We start from the raw sequence: 14028 nt of genomic DNA, 5'->3' as shown, positions 1-14028 counted from the left end.
CAAAACCTAGAATCAGAGGTTCAAAATGGTCTTAAAACGGGGGTTTATACCAACACAAACAAGTGGTGACAAGCACCCCATCATTATTTCTGTGTGTTACTTATGATAGTGCTATGATTTTACTGCTTCCCCAGTATGAAGCACAACATATTCATTTTGTGACAAATACACTGGAAATGAAGTTTGCAAAACAGTAGACAGATAAATTTACATAATGAATTGTATTGACTTCTACAAAAACAAAGAAATGAAAAAGAAACAAATTGATCTTTACACATATACCATGATGCACTGATGATAAACATAGTAAGACGGGCTGTGCAATACTCTTGTTGAAAGCCATGAATCTGCAGATCAAGAATCTACAACGATAAAACAAGGGTTAGGTATTCCTCTCATCAGTTTAACACAAGTGACTGAACCTTGACTCTTTGTCTGTACAGCAAGACTTTTGTTGCATTTCTTTTCCTTCAGATTTTTGCTTCAGATAAAATCCATAGGAACATGCTTAAATAGGACAGTAATCATCATGGCAACTGAAATAACACAGCCCTGTCTTGCATGGATTCAAAGGGGCAGTATAATTATGTGATTGTGTTTCTTTTGGGGGAAGAAGTGGATAAGGATAAAGGGGTAATACAATCTGCCAAAGCTGTTTTTGATTACCTGAAGCCATGACAAATTAATTCAGATTCTTGAGTGACCCACCCACTTTCCAGAAACCATCCATCATTCTGGAAAACAATGTTCTGCAACAGAATCAAGCAAAGTTTGCTATATTATATGGCAAACAAGATTATTTCTTGTGTCCAGTATCACAAAACACAAGCAATAAAATTTACAGAGAGAGAGAGACTCTCGTCACAGAACAATAAAACATCTGACACTCAAGATTAAAGGTCAACAGTTCGGTACAAATTCTGGATAGGGTTCCTCTACTTTACCTCTGTCTGACCATCTTAGAAAATTCTGCAATGTATAAGTTTCTGCAGTTGAAGACCTTAACGCCCCACATGTCTGTTCCACGCAGACACAATCCTATTTACAACTAGGGCATCTCGCTCATCATTCTTAAAATATCTGCAGACGAAATGTTTTTTCCCTCTCTTTGTGACTATTGTGCTGTCGCTAAAGGATTTCTTAGAACTAGTATGACACTGTCTCCTCTGAGGAACATCTTTGATATGTAACGATCCTTGTTGACTGGTTTGGACTTCTTGCGACCTTTCCCGGATTTAGGTGTCTCCGTCCACATTTCTTTGACGTTTTCCAGAACCATATTACAATGTCTGAAATGAAAACAGGTCCATGAAATAAACATCCACAGCAAAGAAACAGATTCCAGCAAAACATTAGCAACAACACAAGGGAGATCATGATTTGAAAGGTTATTCCTTTTTACACGTCAAAAAACGTGGGGGGGAAAAATGAAAATACAATATAATAGAACAATTATACAATACAACATCATAAAACAAGTCTGTGGTGTTCTCTTATAAGCTTAAATTCAGCCTTTGAGAATTAATTTTAATTAAGATAAAATATATATTGTTATAGATTAAGTAAAAGCATTTAATAATGCAAACTTATGAGGCTTAAAGTCACGTTTGAACTAGCTCAAATCTTATGTGATCATTAAATATCCTTTATCTCAAAGATGGACTACGATTAGTCTTAACTGTGTCAGGAAGTTGCTCTTATCAAGCATCTCTATGACATGGCTGGGTTTCCTTCTTCAAAAAATAAGAGAACCCTTGTTAAATAATAACTGCAATTCTCCACAGTACTCCAAGTTTGATAAAATATCTTCCCCTACCACTGCAAGTAATATTTTACAGACCTGTGTATTTCATTTCTAACTTACCTATCAAATGCTTTTACTCTTCCCAGAAGTTTCTTGTTATTTCTACAGTTAATCAGTACTTGAGTGTTGGTCTTCACAGACTGAGTCAGGACTGACAACGGTCCTGACTCAAATTCCTCTTGCTCTCTTTGAGCCAGTTCTTCCTGGCTCATTTCAGCTTTAGGTTTTGCAGCATGCCTGAAGAAAATAAAAGAGAGCAATACATTTACCTAGCACTTTACGGGTAATCAATCATTCAATTAATTCACAAAACTGTGATGAAAATCATAAAAAAATGATCCAAGGTGCTGAAGCACAAATTACTACTGCTCTGCCTCCATGGGCTTTTTTGTTGTTGCTGAGATTATTGAATGTTTCATACAAATGATTTATCTAGTTTAACAGTCTATTCTCTGTTTTTGGAAAATTATAAATAGGAAAAGCTATGTCACCAAAGGAAACAGTGAGTTCTGGGCTTCACACAAAAGGTAAGGAAAACCTTGATGACCTGAGGGATCTTTATTTATTGACTTTTGACTAGTCTGAGCCTCATTGTAGTCAATATATTACTTGATGGGGCGCTAGTCTAAATGTTGAGTTCCGACGTGATGGAATCAAAATTATAACGTTTAGAGGACAGCCTTGCTGAACATTTTGGAGTTTACTTACAAAACCAGTTGTGGTAGAGACTTCATTTTTATGTTTTAATGGCTTGAACAACACTATCCAATGCTTTCCCCTTCATTCTGGTGTACTTTACATACTTCCAATTCTGATTCTAAATTAGAGCTTATCCCTGCTCTATTTCATTCAAATCTAGGCATATCAATAAACACATTGGAAATGATATATATTACAACTGCAAACAACTGCTTTATTACTTATGCATGAACCTTCTATGTGGACGTAGATGGTGTGTTTACATTAAAGGATTTATGCCTAGCTTAGAGTAAGACAGTCATTGCCTAGGACTTGTGGACGGAACTGGTTCCTAATTAGTTTCATGAAAAGCCAAGTAAATATAAAAGTGTAGGGAAATATTAAATTCACCTCAACACCTTCCACGGATAGGGGAATGAATTTCGCGTAAATGGTGTTGCTGTGTACAGTGAACACTCATCTAGTAACACTACACGTTAAAACATTGTACGTTTACGGTCTAGATTTTATGCTGAATGCCTTCTTCCCATTTCGTTCCTGGAATAACTTGTATTTCATTATTCCAAAACAAAAAACCTTATAATACACTAACAATAAACTACCAGTGCAATGACAACAAGAATCTCAGCACTATTCAAGTAAAGAAGGAATTTTAATTTCATGCAAGCGGGAACATTGTCAATAAAGCTTCTATGCCTAGTCTGACATTGTATGGACGAAGTGGCTAAAGAAAACTGACGTTTCTTTGGAATAACGGTCATTTAAACAACATAAATAAACTAGAAATGGAAAAACATTTCTTATTTCTATGAATATTACACTCACGTCATGATGAATATTACGATGGGTAAGATGCAATCGGAATTGGTGGAAGACTTTTCAAGGTGGCCGAAACGTTGGCGTAGCGTCGTCTGTAAATCGCTAGACAATGAGACCATAATACGTATTTCAGTTTTGGTTAGATAGTTAATATGAACATGCTAGATTATTTTCGCTGTAACGTGCAATATAATCATCGGTAATGTGACGGAAAAGTTAGACTGTACTGTAGTATCTGTCTTCATGATTAGAACGTCCCTTCCTCCTCCCTCACAAAAAGTAACACCGTCTTCTCAACACCCACCCCACCCCACACCCAAAAAAGAAGGCAGTGAAGGGAGATCCTTTATGTTAAACATAAAAGTTTGAACCTGAAGACTTTTCAGGGAGAATAAATACCGTAGTCGATACGTTATAAATTCGACAAGGCTAGGAATTTGCAAAGATAAATCAGGTATAATTTTCGAGAAATAAGTCGACATGTCGACAAACAATCAACGAGTGTGTGGTATTGTATAATGATTCCTACAAAATCTATCCTAAATTCACTGGTACTTGAGTAAAGAATTACAGTGGTTTGCCAGAAAATTAAAACGGGAATGAGATAAATTTGTGTGTATATCGTGTGTTACATTCTAAGGCTCTCACTCTAAAGCCAAAAAAAAGTCTAATTGAGGTCGTAATGGGTGAGGCGATGTCAAAGTTATCAGACTTCACCTAAAATTAATTAAAAAGTTTATTAATATTCTCTTTGTGGTCAAAAGATAACTCCATACTTGAGACATTGCCTTTCCAGATGGGTTATTGTTGGTTCATAATTTCATTTACAGATACAGCGACCTGCATTGAACACATCACTAGTTAGCTAGAGACAAACTGTTAAGTATTAGTGAAAAAGAAGATGTATCCTTTATTAAATATTACTGTATTTACTGTATTAAATCCTAGTTTTTAGTTTACACCAAGTGTCCACAGCTGTTTAGTTTTTTATTCCTTCATTTACGAGGTTGTTGCAAAGACTAAATCCTTATTCCAAGTAGACAAACTGGGAGAGACTCAAAGAAAAATCCAATAACAACAAAATATTGATGAGACAATATCACATACATTCTGTACAAAATGTATTATTTTCTTTTCCAATTCAGTCAAAATAGAGTTAAATTTGAAAGTAAAAAGGAAGAATATTTGGATATAGGTAGCTTTGATGGAAGGAAGTTACAATGGAGCACCCTTAAAATATCCTTGGACGAATAAGAAATGGACGGCATGACTCATGGAAGTTGAGAAAATTGACTTCTTCCCCTTAAAAAATTAAGTTACCAACAATTGCATCATAAAATATCATCAATGGAAAAATTATATATGTATTTACATATATGTAGTGGTTCCATTCATTGTTGTACTATTTTAGCTTCAAAGTTGGAGAGGACCAGAGTAGACATGACCAAAAAATCTCTTTCCTAAATCGTTATTTTAACTGCTTTTAGTAACTACAAGAATATTTGTCAATCTTAACTTCTCCTTCAATATTTAATCTATATAAATAACTCTGCTATTTTCCATAGCAATATTGAAACGATGCACATTGATCAGATTATATGCAAACTACAGAAGTGCTGCTGCTGTAAATGTAATCAAACCACTGGCATCTTGGACTCAGTCTGGAAAATAATGCAACTGTAGCAGAGTAGATGAAAATATTTTGGCTGCAGCCACAGATCTTGAATTGATCTACTAGAATACTGTAGGAGCATAAAAGGTAGATCTTCTATTGCCTCGATGACATGAATTTATTAAATTCTGCATATCAATATAAATATGCATTGGAACATTCAACCACATAAGTATCTCCAATATTTAATAAACAAAAGTTCATTTCTTTCAATAATCCAATCAAAATGCTTTCACCTGCATTAGTTCTGCGAACATAAGTTACTTTACCAAAAAAAATATGTTTGCATTTATAATTAATTTAAAATTATATAATTAATTTAATTGTCTATGAAAGCATACAAAAGGCTATAAACGCCAGGGAATATCACTACAAGTACTCACAGGATTTTTGTATCAGTAGTTCCATACCTCAAGGTTCATAAATATGTATAATTTACTTTTAATTGGTTAATAAACTTTTTGAGATCTTAAATAAATAATTTACAACTCATTAACAAGCTTTTTGCTTTATTTTATCAATGACAAACATTGATAGATTATAATGATTATGCTGTTTTATTGTTCTATATTGAGATAAATGAATATGCCTGATAGAGCCTTATATGTTAAAGTTTTGAGGAGTAATCACAATTTAAAAAACAAAGACTAACAGTAACTCAACTCCTAGATTGAAGTTGCAAGTTCGAAGGTCTTGAATCTTGTCCCTTATGCTATACTATGGTTCATTCCTGTGTATAAAAACTGCTCAAACATCTTTGCTACTGGATAAATTATTCCCAGGATGTATTCTCCCATAACCACAACTTTTACAGAAAAGCATTTAAGCTTTTGCTCAAGCTCAGATGCAGAGTTGAAGCATACTTAAAAGTGCTACCCCCTCTTGGTTTCAATTCTTCTCAACATTCACACAATCTACCAATCAAACTAGTTAATTCTGTCATGTGACCAAATCAATCATCAGCATAGGTTTCCTTTCCTTCACAGTGTATCTTTGACAAGCACACACTGTAGTTGGGGATGACAATAATTAATCACAATAACACAGAGCACATCTCTTCCTTTTGGTGTATTAATTCATCATTATGAATAAACAACTAGTATAATTTGCTGTTAAATCAAAAAGACTATGCCAAAAGTATTCCATGCTGAGTAAACTGTTTCTCAACTTAAGGTAAATACAACAGACAGATATATCAGAAGCAGGTAATGACACCCAGAGGAACTTATGAAACAGCTGTCATATTAGTCTGTAGTTGATCCGATGCTGCTAAGTTAGGAAGGATGGTAGCCGACTGTTTTTCTGTCAGATCTTGGCTGATGTCTGCCTGTGTGATAAAGGTAGCATCACCTTCTGGTTCCTTTGGACCTTCAATGGCAAGACTACGAATAAATAAAACAAACAAGTCATCGTACAAAATGTAAAATTATAACATTGCTGACCCACACAATTGGAAACAAGGCTGATTCTGTGTCCTCATGTCAAACATGTACAAAGAACATATTTCTTGGCAGAAATAGGACAGAAGGGAAGTTTCTGCTATATAACAAGTCTGAACACATCCTTCTTATGCATGTTACTATTTACTAATGTCATCAGCATCCCTTTTCCAGTTACACAAGTTTCCTAATTATTCTCATAAACAAGACAAGAAAGGCAAAGTTCAAATAAAGAAGAACCATGAAATGTAAAATGAGCTTTATCTTGCCATTACTCAATTAAGTGTTTACATTGTTTTTATTCATATTTCTCCTATTTGGTCGAGAGAGGTAGGCATCCTTGGTAAGAATCATCTCTGTCCAATGTGCATTGAATATATGAAAACTGGGGTATAGTCTCTACTTGAAAGAAACAATTTTACGGATGTATTATTGCAGTAAATATAGTGTAGTATTTACCTCGGTTCCATAGTCAGGGTTGGTCTCTTCTGATTCATGGTCGGGGCCAGATTCTCTATAGGTTTAGGCCTCACCCTTGAACCATTCATCTTAGCGAAAAGTAACCTCAACACACGTTCCCTCTGCTCCCAGGTCAGTTCACTGATGTCCACTTTGTGGCCCATTCCAGACCTATGATGAAAAATTATATACTTCATAATTAGCATACTCAAGTTTCTTGATATAATACCTGATTATAAATTAAAGTATATTTGCACAGGTTGATCATAAATCTTCACTTTTAAAGCAAAAAAAAAATATTGACAAAACTCAGTAGTGAAAACCCATCTAATGTTAATTACTTGTTTGTAAAATACAAACACATTAGAAAACAAAAGTGCAGTCCAAAGTCCAAAGCAGAGTTTAATCCTTGTTGATCATGTAGCAGTTATCTGGTAGTAACATGATTGGATGCATCAAAGCACAGATTATCACAAGAATTTTCACATAGCAATTAGTAGAATCTCATGAAAAATCTAAAATAAATCCAAACACTGCGACACAATGATATCACCAATTTTATTTGTATTCCCACTGTTACAAAATAATATTACAACATTATTTGTATTCCCACTACTACTAATATTATTTGTATTCCCAATGCTATACAATAATATCACAAACATTATTTGCATTCGCAGTAACTATGGACCTTAACCCCCCACCCTTAAAGCAAGCATCGACAACCTACAGCATCAACTTACCAGGATTCAGCAGCCTTGATGTCATCATGGACATTGTTTGTACTTGTCTCTGATTGTTGAAAGTTTCTTATTTTGGGGTATTGGTTTCTTCCCCTGTGTGCCTCTAACATTCTCTTCTGGTACGCTGTGGTCGCATCCCTCAAATACTTGGCCCTATTGGCAGCTATCTCCTTCTTCACAATCTCCAGTGAATGAAGGAAAAATTGCTCCATTTCTGTCCTCTGAATTAAAGAATTATGACAAGGGTCTGGTTAAAAATCTTGCAAATTGAAAGTCAGATCAGAATAGAACAAATTATCAAGTTATTTCAAATGTTTAAGCTTTGTTCTTATAAAATTGCCTTGTTAAACTCTGTCAGCTGTAATATCCAAATCTGATGCAAAGGAAAAAGTAAATACTTTTATCCAGCTAGCATAAATTTAATGAATCTGCATACATTACTTACATGAAATATATTTCTTGATACTATTAATAAAATTTTTCTTACCATGGACAAATATCACACTAAGAAAATATAAACTTGTTATCAAAGAAATCAAGCTACTATAGGCAGTCTGATTGTATTCTCTCCGGAGTAAGGATATTTCCCTTACCTGGTCTAACACCGTCTTGGCCAGCTTCTTTACTTTTGTCATTTCCTTGTTCTGTAACTGCACAGTCCTCAACAGCTTGGCTATTTCCACTTTACTAGAACTGGTCTGAATTTCAGCCTGATTCTTGGTTATGTCTTGCTCTCTCTCAAATTCTTTCACTATGTGGCTCAGGGCTGTCTCCAAGCTCTGGACTTTTTCCTGAAGCTAGTGAGGTTCAATGAGAAATACAGAAAGTAAAAATATACTTCTCACATAACACTCATTTTTTTAAACTTCTTCAAATATGTCAAGAATAAACCAATAATTGTGTATAGAACATCTCTTATATAAATCAGCAGAACAGGAATTATGTTTGAAAAGTGGATTTACACAATCTTTATCAACTTATAAATCTGGAAGTCAGATATTTGGATATTTCCTTTTGAACCAAATTGTCAGAGTAGAGTAGTAGGAAAGGGAAGAACGGAGGCCATTGTAGAAAACGGGAGTGATTCAGAAAGAAAGGCACTAATTAAGAGAGAAAAAGGAAAGATTCAGAAATGGATTAATTAAGAGAAAATGGGATTGATTTAACGATAAGGAATTTCACAATATGTTAGTCAATCATAAAACAGTTGGTAGAATTCAGATTTCAACCAAGTGTTGGTTTTAGTTCTGAGATGTGGAAATCAACTTTTGATTGCATTCCATTTGAAAACTTATCTTCCCCCATCTCTTATCAATCTTGCAGTTATGGAAGATCTCATCAATACCATCATTGTACATGAAGTAACATTTCTGCCTGAGACTAAAGGATCTCTTTCAAGAAATCTTGAAAACTTTGACTTTTTTAAGATCTAAAAATTTGTGGCCAGCACTGAGGACCTCTAACAACAATCAGAGGTGGTAAAAATCTTCGATTTCAATTTTCAAGTCTTTTCATAAACTTTGGCATGCTACCATGTTGAGGCAATGCATATTATTATTATTATTATTATTTTTTTAAGTTAGCTATGTTAATTAAAGTTAGTTAGTTCGTTTACCTCCTTGATTTGAGATTTCTGTCGTTTATTTTCCACCACCTTGTCTTTCACTAAAAATTCATTCAGCTCCTTGCCTTCCTTCAGTTGTTTATTTTCTTTCGCCAGCCTTTCCTCCAATGCCTTCAATTCCTCTGATTCTTTTATGTGGTAACCCAGAGCCTCGTTGACTCGTACGTTCTCCTTGTACACAGACCTTGTTGTTTCGTCCAGTTTGCTGTACAAAGACAAAACAATTACAAGGCAAATGTATCAGTTGAGTAAAAGAGAAAGAAATTTTACATAGGACAAAATAGTACCAGGCAAAAAAGGAGCAATGTCCCACAGACCTTAAAGTAAACTCCAAAACAGAAGACAATATTATTTGAAGGCACATGATTCTTTAATGAAATGATTATATCCTTTCACTGCACGTTTCCTTCTTATACATATTTTGTTGGTTCCCAACACTTAACGCAAACAGAGATTACAGAATTTAACAATAGCTGATCTTGTCATTGTGACGTTCAGAGTTCTCTGTCTTCAAGTAATAGAGCTCGACCCTTTTCCTTTTCATTCCATCAAGCAAATGTTTTGTTGTGATATGCTTCATTAAATATGACAAATGTTTCAAAAACATGATACTAAGAACAAAGTTATTCTTTTCCATCAATGATAGTGTCATTAACTGTAGCCTTGAGTAATGTCTTACTCTTAAAACTGTGTTTGATGTGTCCAACATATATCCAGCAAGGGCCTATATAATTATCTTTCAACCTAGGTATTACTATTAATGTACACTCATTCACAGTTCTTACCTGACTGCTTCAGTATGAGCTCTCTCTGCCAGTTCTGCTATTTTCTGACTTGCCTCCTGCTGCAGACGAATCTTCTCCTCAAAGAACTTATGCTCCATTCTCTGAAGTTGTTGAGTATGCTCTTTATTAGTTAAGAACATTTCCTCCTTGATCTGAATCATGAAAAAATAATTACCATAAAACAAAACCATCACCAACATGGTCTGAAACCTTTTAAATCGAGACAGGATCCTGTTTAAAGCTAGAACTTGTCGCATTTTGAGTTGAAACTCACTTAATGTACCTTTTGAAAATTCTAATTGTGGGAAATTTCATTTCAACTTTCATTTGACTTTGGTTTACATTTAATATGCTGATGTCAATCAATACAAAATATACCTAGATCTCTCTCCATGCAATGAAACTAATATGTTTCCATGCTTCATCACAAAAATAATTTCACCAAACATGTGAGAAAAGGAAAGGACAAATTATCTCCAGATGCCAGAAAGGGAAAAGCCCAATTATTGCTCAAATAACCTGTACATTTGAATTCTGTTTAGCCCAACAAGCAATGCTTGAACTCAGAAAAATTACTTCTTTAGTGGTATTAATAGCAAGAATTTACATATATGAAATCATTTTCCTTCCTTGAAAGCTCCTATAATGCACAACTTTTGGATCTGAAGTCAGTTTGAAGAAAACAAATTAAGAGTATAAAGTAACTTTTTTCCAAGACACATCAAAGAAGAACAGTTGAGACTCACATCTTCTAGTTCCTTTTGCATCTGACCTCTCTTCCTGCGAAACTCTTTCACAAGTTTCAGCTCGCTCTGCATCAGTTTAACTTCATCAGTCCTTTCCTTCAGATCAAGTTCAAGTTGGTTCATCCGTTGCGTAAAATCAGCAATCTACAAGAAACAGACCAACATGAATTAAACATAAATCAAAAGTCATCAAAAGCGATTATGACGCTGGAAAATATTTTAGCGATACATATGATCCGTTATTACTTTAGGCAAAGTTAAAATATTTCAAACATTGAGAAACCTCTATTAAATAAGATAAAAAACTAAAACACTCTAATTTTATCAAAATATGAAATAAAACAGGGAAAACTAAAGAAAAATTTATTTTTGAGTGCTGAGAAATAATAAAAAATATTTATGCTAATTGCTGTATATTTAAAAATTAAAAGGCCAGTAAATAAATTAAAATATGAAGAATCCTTTCTGCAAAGATTGATAGTAATACAGTCGCCAAAGATAAAAAGCTACTAAGGAAACATTTAATATTATTATTCTTGGAAGTATCTGGGACACAATGATGACATTTTGTTCTGTAAAGCAATTCCACCTGAGAGGTCTGTCATTACTTAAACTTCTACTCACAATCTCCTGTTTCTCTTTCCTGGCATCTCTTCGTGTATCTTTCAGCTCCTTTTGAAGTTTTGAAATCTGAAAGATAGAAAAAAGTACATATGATTACATGAACCAGTATGTTTGAAAATTAAAAACTTGTGTGTGTGACTGTTCTTCTAGTACTGTTATAAACTAGGCAGCAGACTTATATATTGTCACTGATTCCAAGTGATGTTAAACATAATTTGATAAACCTTATATGGGGGTGGGGGGATAATTATTACATTTTTTATCATGGATGGTGTGATTTTTATGAAGAGTACTGTAGCAATTAAAATCAGGTTTTGATAAAGTCTTTTTGTGCATTAAACAACAGATGATTGAGGAGAAATTGAGCTAGATTCATTTCTGTCATTCAAATCACAGATCTGGGAACTTTGTTCTGTAAATTTTTGCTGCAGGGTGACAATATAAAGTTTATGATTAAAAACATGAAAGATTGACTAACATATGCCTTCTGAAAATTTCAAATAAGTACTTTTCCATTTTCAATAATTCAAAGCTTTTCATACCAACCAGAAGATGAAGTCATTATTGATGAGATATAATAGGTTGTGAGATTGATCAATGACATCCTAAGAAATGCTTTAAATCTTAAGGGCATTGGTAGAATTATAGAAAAATATAAAAAAGTAACAGGTTTCAACAAGTAAATTGAAGGTCAAAATGAACATGAAGTCCTGAGAGTAGAAAATATCTATCAATTGTTTTTCTTGTTCCACGATAAAATTAACATATCTTATCAATATGGTTGGGTTTCTTTTTCTATTGCACTGATGACCTGGAAATCCAACTCACCAAATCTTCCTTTGACTGATCCTCTCTCTTCAAGTATGAAATGACATCAACAGTATCTTTCTCTGTGACCATTAACTGCTTTTGAAGACTCTCATTATCAAAGGCCAACCTCTTAGCATTGTCTCGGAATTCTAACCTTGACTTTTCTGTTGCATCCAGGCGAGATTCCCAAAGTTTGGTGTTTGCAATGGAAAGTGCTGTATCAGTAAACTTTTCCTTTTTCCTACAACAAAATAATGTCATAGTCAACAAATGTACCAGAAGAATGCAAAAAAAGGAGATCTCCAAAACATTAAGTATCAAAACTGCTGATTTGTTTTTAACCATGTTCTCTTTGGATGAAGGGGATTTCACAATTGTTATATACTTAAAACTTGTTGCAATTGACATATCATGATTGAAAATACTAATTTCAAATTTGCAATAACACACACAATCAACATGTTCAAGTTTGCAGAAGTACTTTTATATCATGGTTTGTACACAAGTCAATTTGTGGAGTTTAAAAAGATCACAAGTAGAAGCCTATGCCATATATCACTAATCAGACTAAACTAAGCGAACCTACTGTAACAAGTAACAACGGCTAAGCTACGTAGGAGTGTCAAATCACATTTGATTCGGAACTGGCAGCGACAGAAGGGTGATACTAAAATGAATGACAATTGCGTTACACATAACGAATGACAATATGTTGTACACATTAAAAACGGCTTGAAACGGCTTCAGTTATCTTTCTATATAAATCTACAAAGGTAAATGTCAAAAGCACAGCACTCAAGCGCATTCTCACACAAAAACTTTCCCTGTGGTTTCTATCCGTAAATTACACCAAAACCCTGCAACCACGTAACATGCGATTTTCCTCAAATCATTTTTGCGCAGAAAACCAATAACCGCATTTACTCCACTCCGTTAATCATTCTATCTCTTCTCACCACTGTCATTCGTTGTCATTCGCTGGCATTCGCGAATGATAATTAACCCTGTACAAAGTCAATTGTCATTCGTTTTACTTTGTCCCCGACAGAAGGAAACAGATCATATTTAGCTTGTAACATTGTGTCTTATTTTAAATTGTAAACTTGATCAATGATTGTGGTTTGCTGATGTAGGCCTAGTCTTACCTGACTGAGTTAGGCATAGGCCTACCATGTTGTATCTGCACAACCGAGAAAAATTTGTCACAGACTGTCGTTATACTAAGAAGTTAAAACAATAGGATAACAGGCCTAGGCCTATACAGTTTACTGTAATCTAGGCTTAGTAACTACTGTAGTAATAGTTCTACAACTACTACTAGGTTAGTGTTGATCTAGGCCTGACTTAGCCTAAGTTAAGCATTATGATAGTGCCCAGGCCTTGGTACTTACGACTTCTTTCCCTTTCCTTTTCCCTTCTTCCCCTTTCCACCCTTCTTTGTCTTCTTTGGCATTCTGAATTAGGGTATCTTTTACTTATTTTGAGCGATACGTGTTTGGCAGTCGTAGGTCACGTTCAGCCTGTGGACGAGGAATAAGTGGTTAACATGTTGTTTTACGTTAGGTGATCACTGACCACTCTGATTGGATTTTTAACTCCAAGAGTCCAAGCGTGATGATATGTACGTATAGGCCTAGTAACGTTTGGTATAAATCACATTTTGGATTCTTCTGTTCGTGTTTTTCGTTTACGTTATTTGCTAGTGTGTTAGGTGGCTCTGACAGTCCCACGTAACTTCTGTACTAGCATATCGTCCTAATAACAGTTGCTAGGATACTAGTAGAGGGCGGTATACTTAAATAAC

General features: G+C 34.5%; 2 protein-coding genes across 2 annotated transcripts; both read right to left on the bottom strand.

Moving 5' to 3' along the window:
• Positions 1-202: 202 nt before the first annotated feature.
• LOC139971334 (small nuclear ribonucleoprotein Sm D2-like) lies at positions 203-3486 on the bottom strand. The gene is made up of 3 exons (XM_071977687.1): positions 3329-3486; positions 1865-2041; positions 203-1289 (listed from the first exon to the last, which is right to left on the bottom strand). Exons 1-3 carry the CDS (start codon positions 3439-3441, stop codon positions 1115-1117), a joined length of 465 nt encoding a protein of 154 aa, XP_071833788.1. The 5' UTR covers positions 3442-3486; the 3' UTR covers positions 203-1114.
• Positions 3487-4426: 940 nt separating this feature from the next.
• Positions 4427-13974, bottom strand: LOC139971323 (basal body-orientation factor 1-like). Its single transcript, XM_071977673.1, has 10 exons — positions 13616-13974; positions 12243-12465; positions 11415-11480; positions 10791-10934; positions 10045-10196; positions 9251-9464; positions 8229-8432; positions 7636-7856; positions 6893-7063; positions 4427-6376 (listed from the first exon to the last, which is right to left on the bottom strand). The coding sequence occupies exons 1-10, from the start codon at positions 13675-13677 to the stop codon at positions 6220-6222; spliced, it is 1614 nt and encodes a 537-aa protein (XP_071833774.1). The 5' UTR covers positions 13678-13974; the 3' UTR covers positions 4427-6219.
• Between the last annotated feature and the right edge of the window lie 54 nt (positions 13975-14028).

Source organism: Apostichopus japonicus, chromosome 8, assembly GCF_037975245.1.
Source record: "Apostichopus japonicus isolate 1M-3 chromosome 8, ASM3797524v1, whole genome shotgun sequence".
Classification (NCBI taxonomy): Eukaryota; Metazoa; Echinodermata; class Holothuroidea; order Aspidochirotida; family Stichopodidae; genus Apostichopus; species Apostichopus japonicus.
The sequence above is the reverse complement of the archived record's forward strand: the minus strand, read 5'-3'. Positions and strand labels throughout refer to the sequence as shown.

Bases quoted from the DNA above. Each gene is read 5' to 3' on its own strand.
- LOC139971334 (XM_071977687.1), bottom strand. From the start codon at position 3,441: ATGGTCTCATTGTCTAGCGATTTACAGACGACGCTACGCCAACGTTTC. The intron at 2,042-3,328 runs GTGAGTGTAATA...TATTTTCTTCAG, and splicing joins ATCGTAATATTCATCATGAC to GCATGCTGCAAAACCTAAAG. The intron at 1,290-1,864 runs GTAAGTTAGAAA...TTTTCATTTCAG, and splicing joins AGAGTAAAAGCATTTGATAG to ACATTGTAATATGGTTCTGG.
- LOC139971323 (XM_071977673.1), bottom strand. From the start codon at position 13,677: ATGCCAAAGAAGACAAAGAAGGGTGGAAAGGGGAAGAAGGGAAAAGGA. The intron at 8,433-9,250 runs GTAAACGAACTA...GAACCTCACTAG, and splicing joins AGAAATCTCAAATCAAGGAG to CTTCAGGAAAAAGTCCAGAG. The intron at 6,377-6,892 runs GTAAATACTACA...ATTTATTCGTAG, and splicing joins ACCCTGACTATGGAACCGAG to TCTTGCCATTGAAGGTCCAA.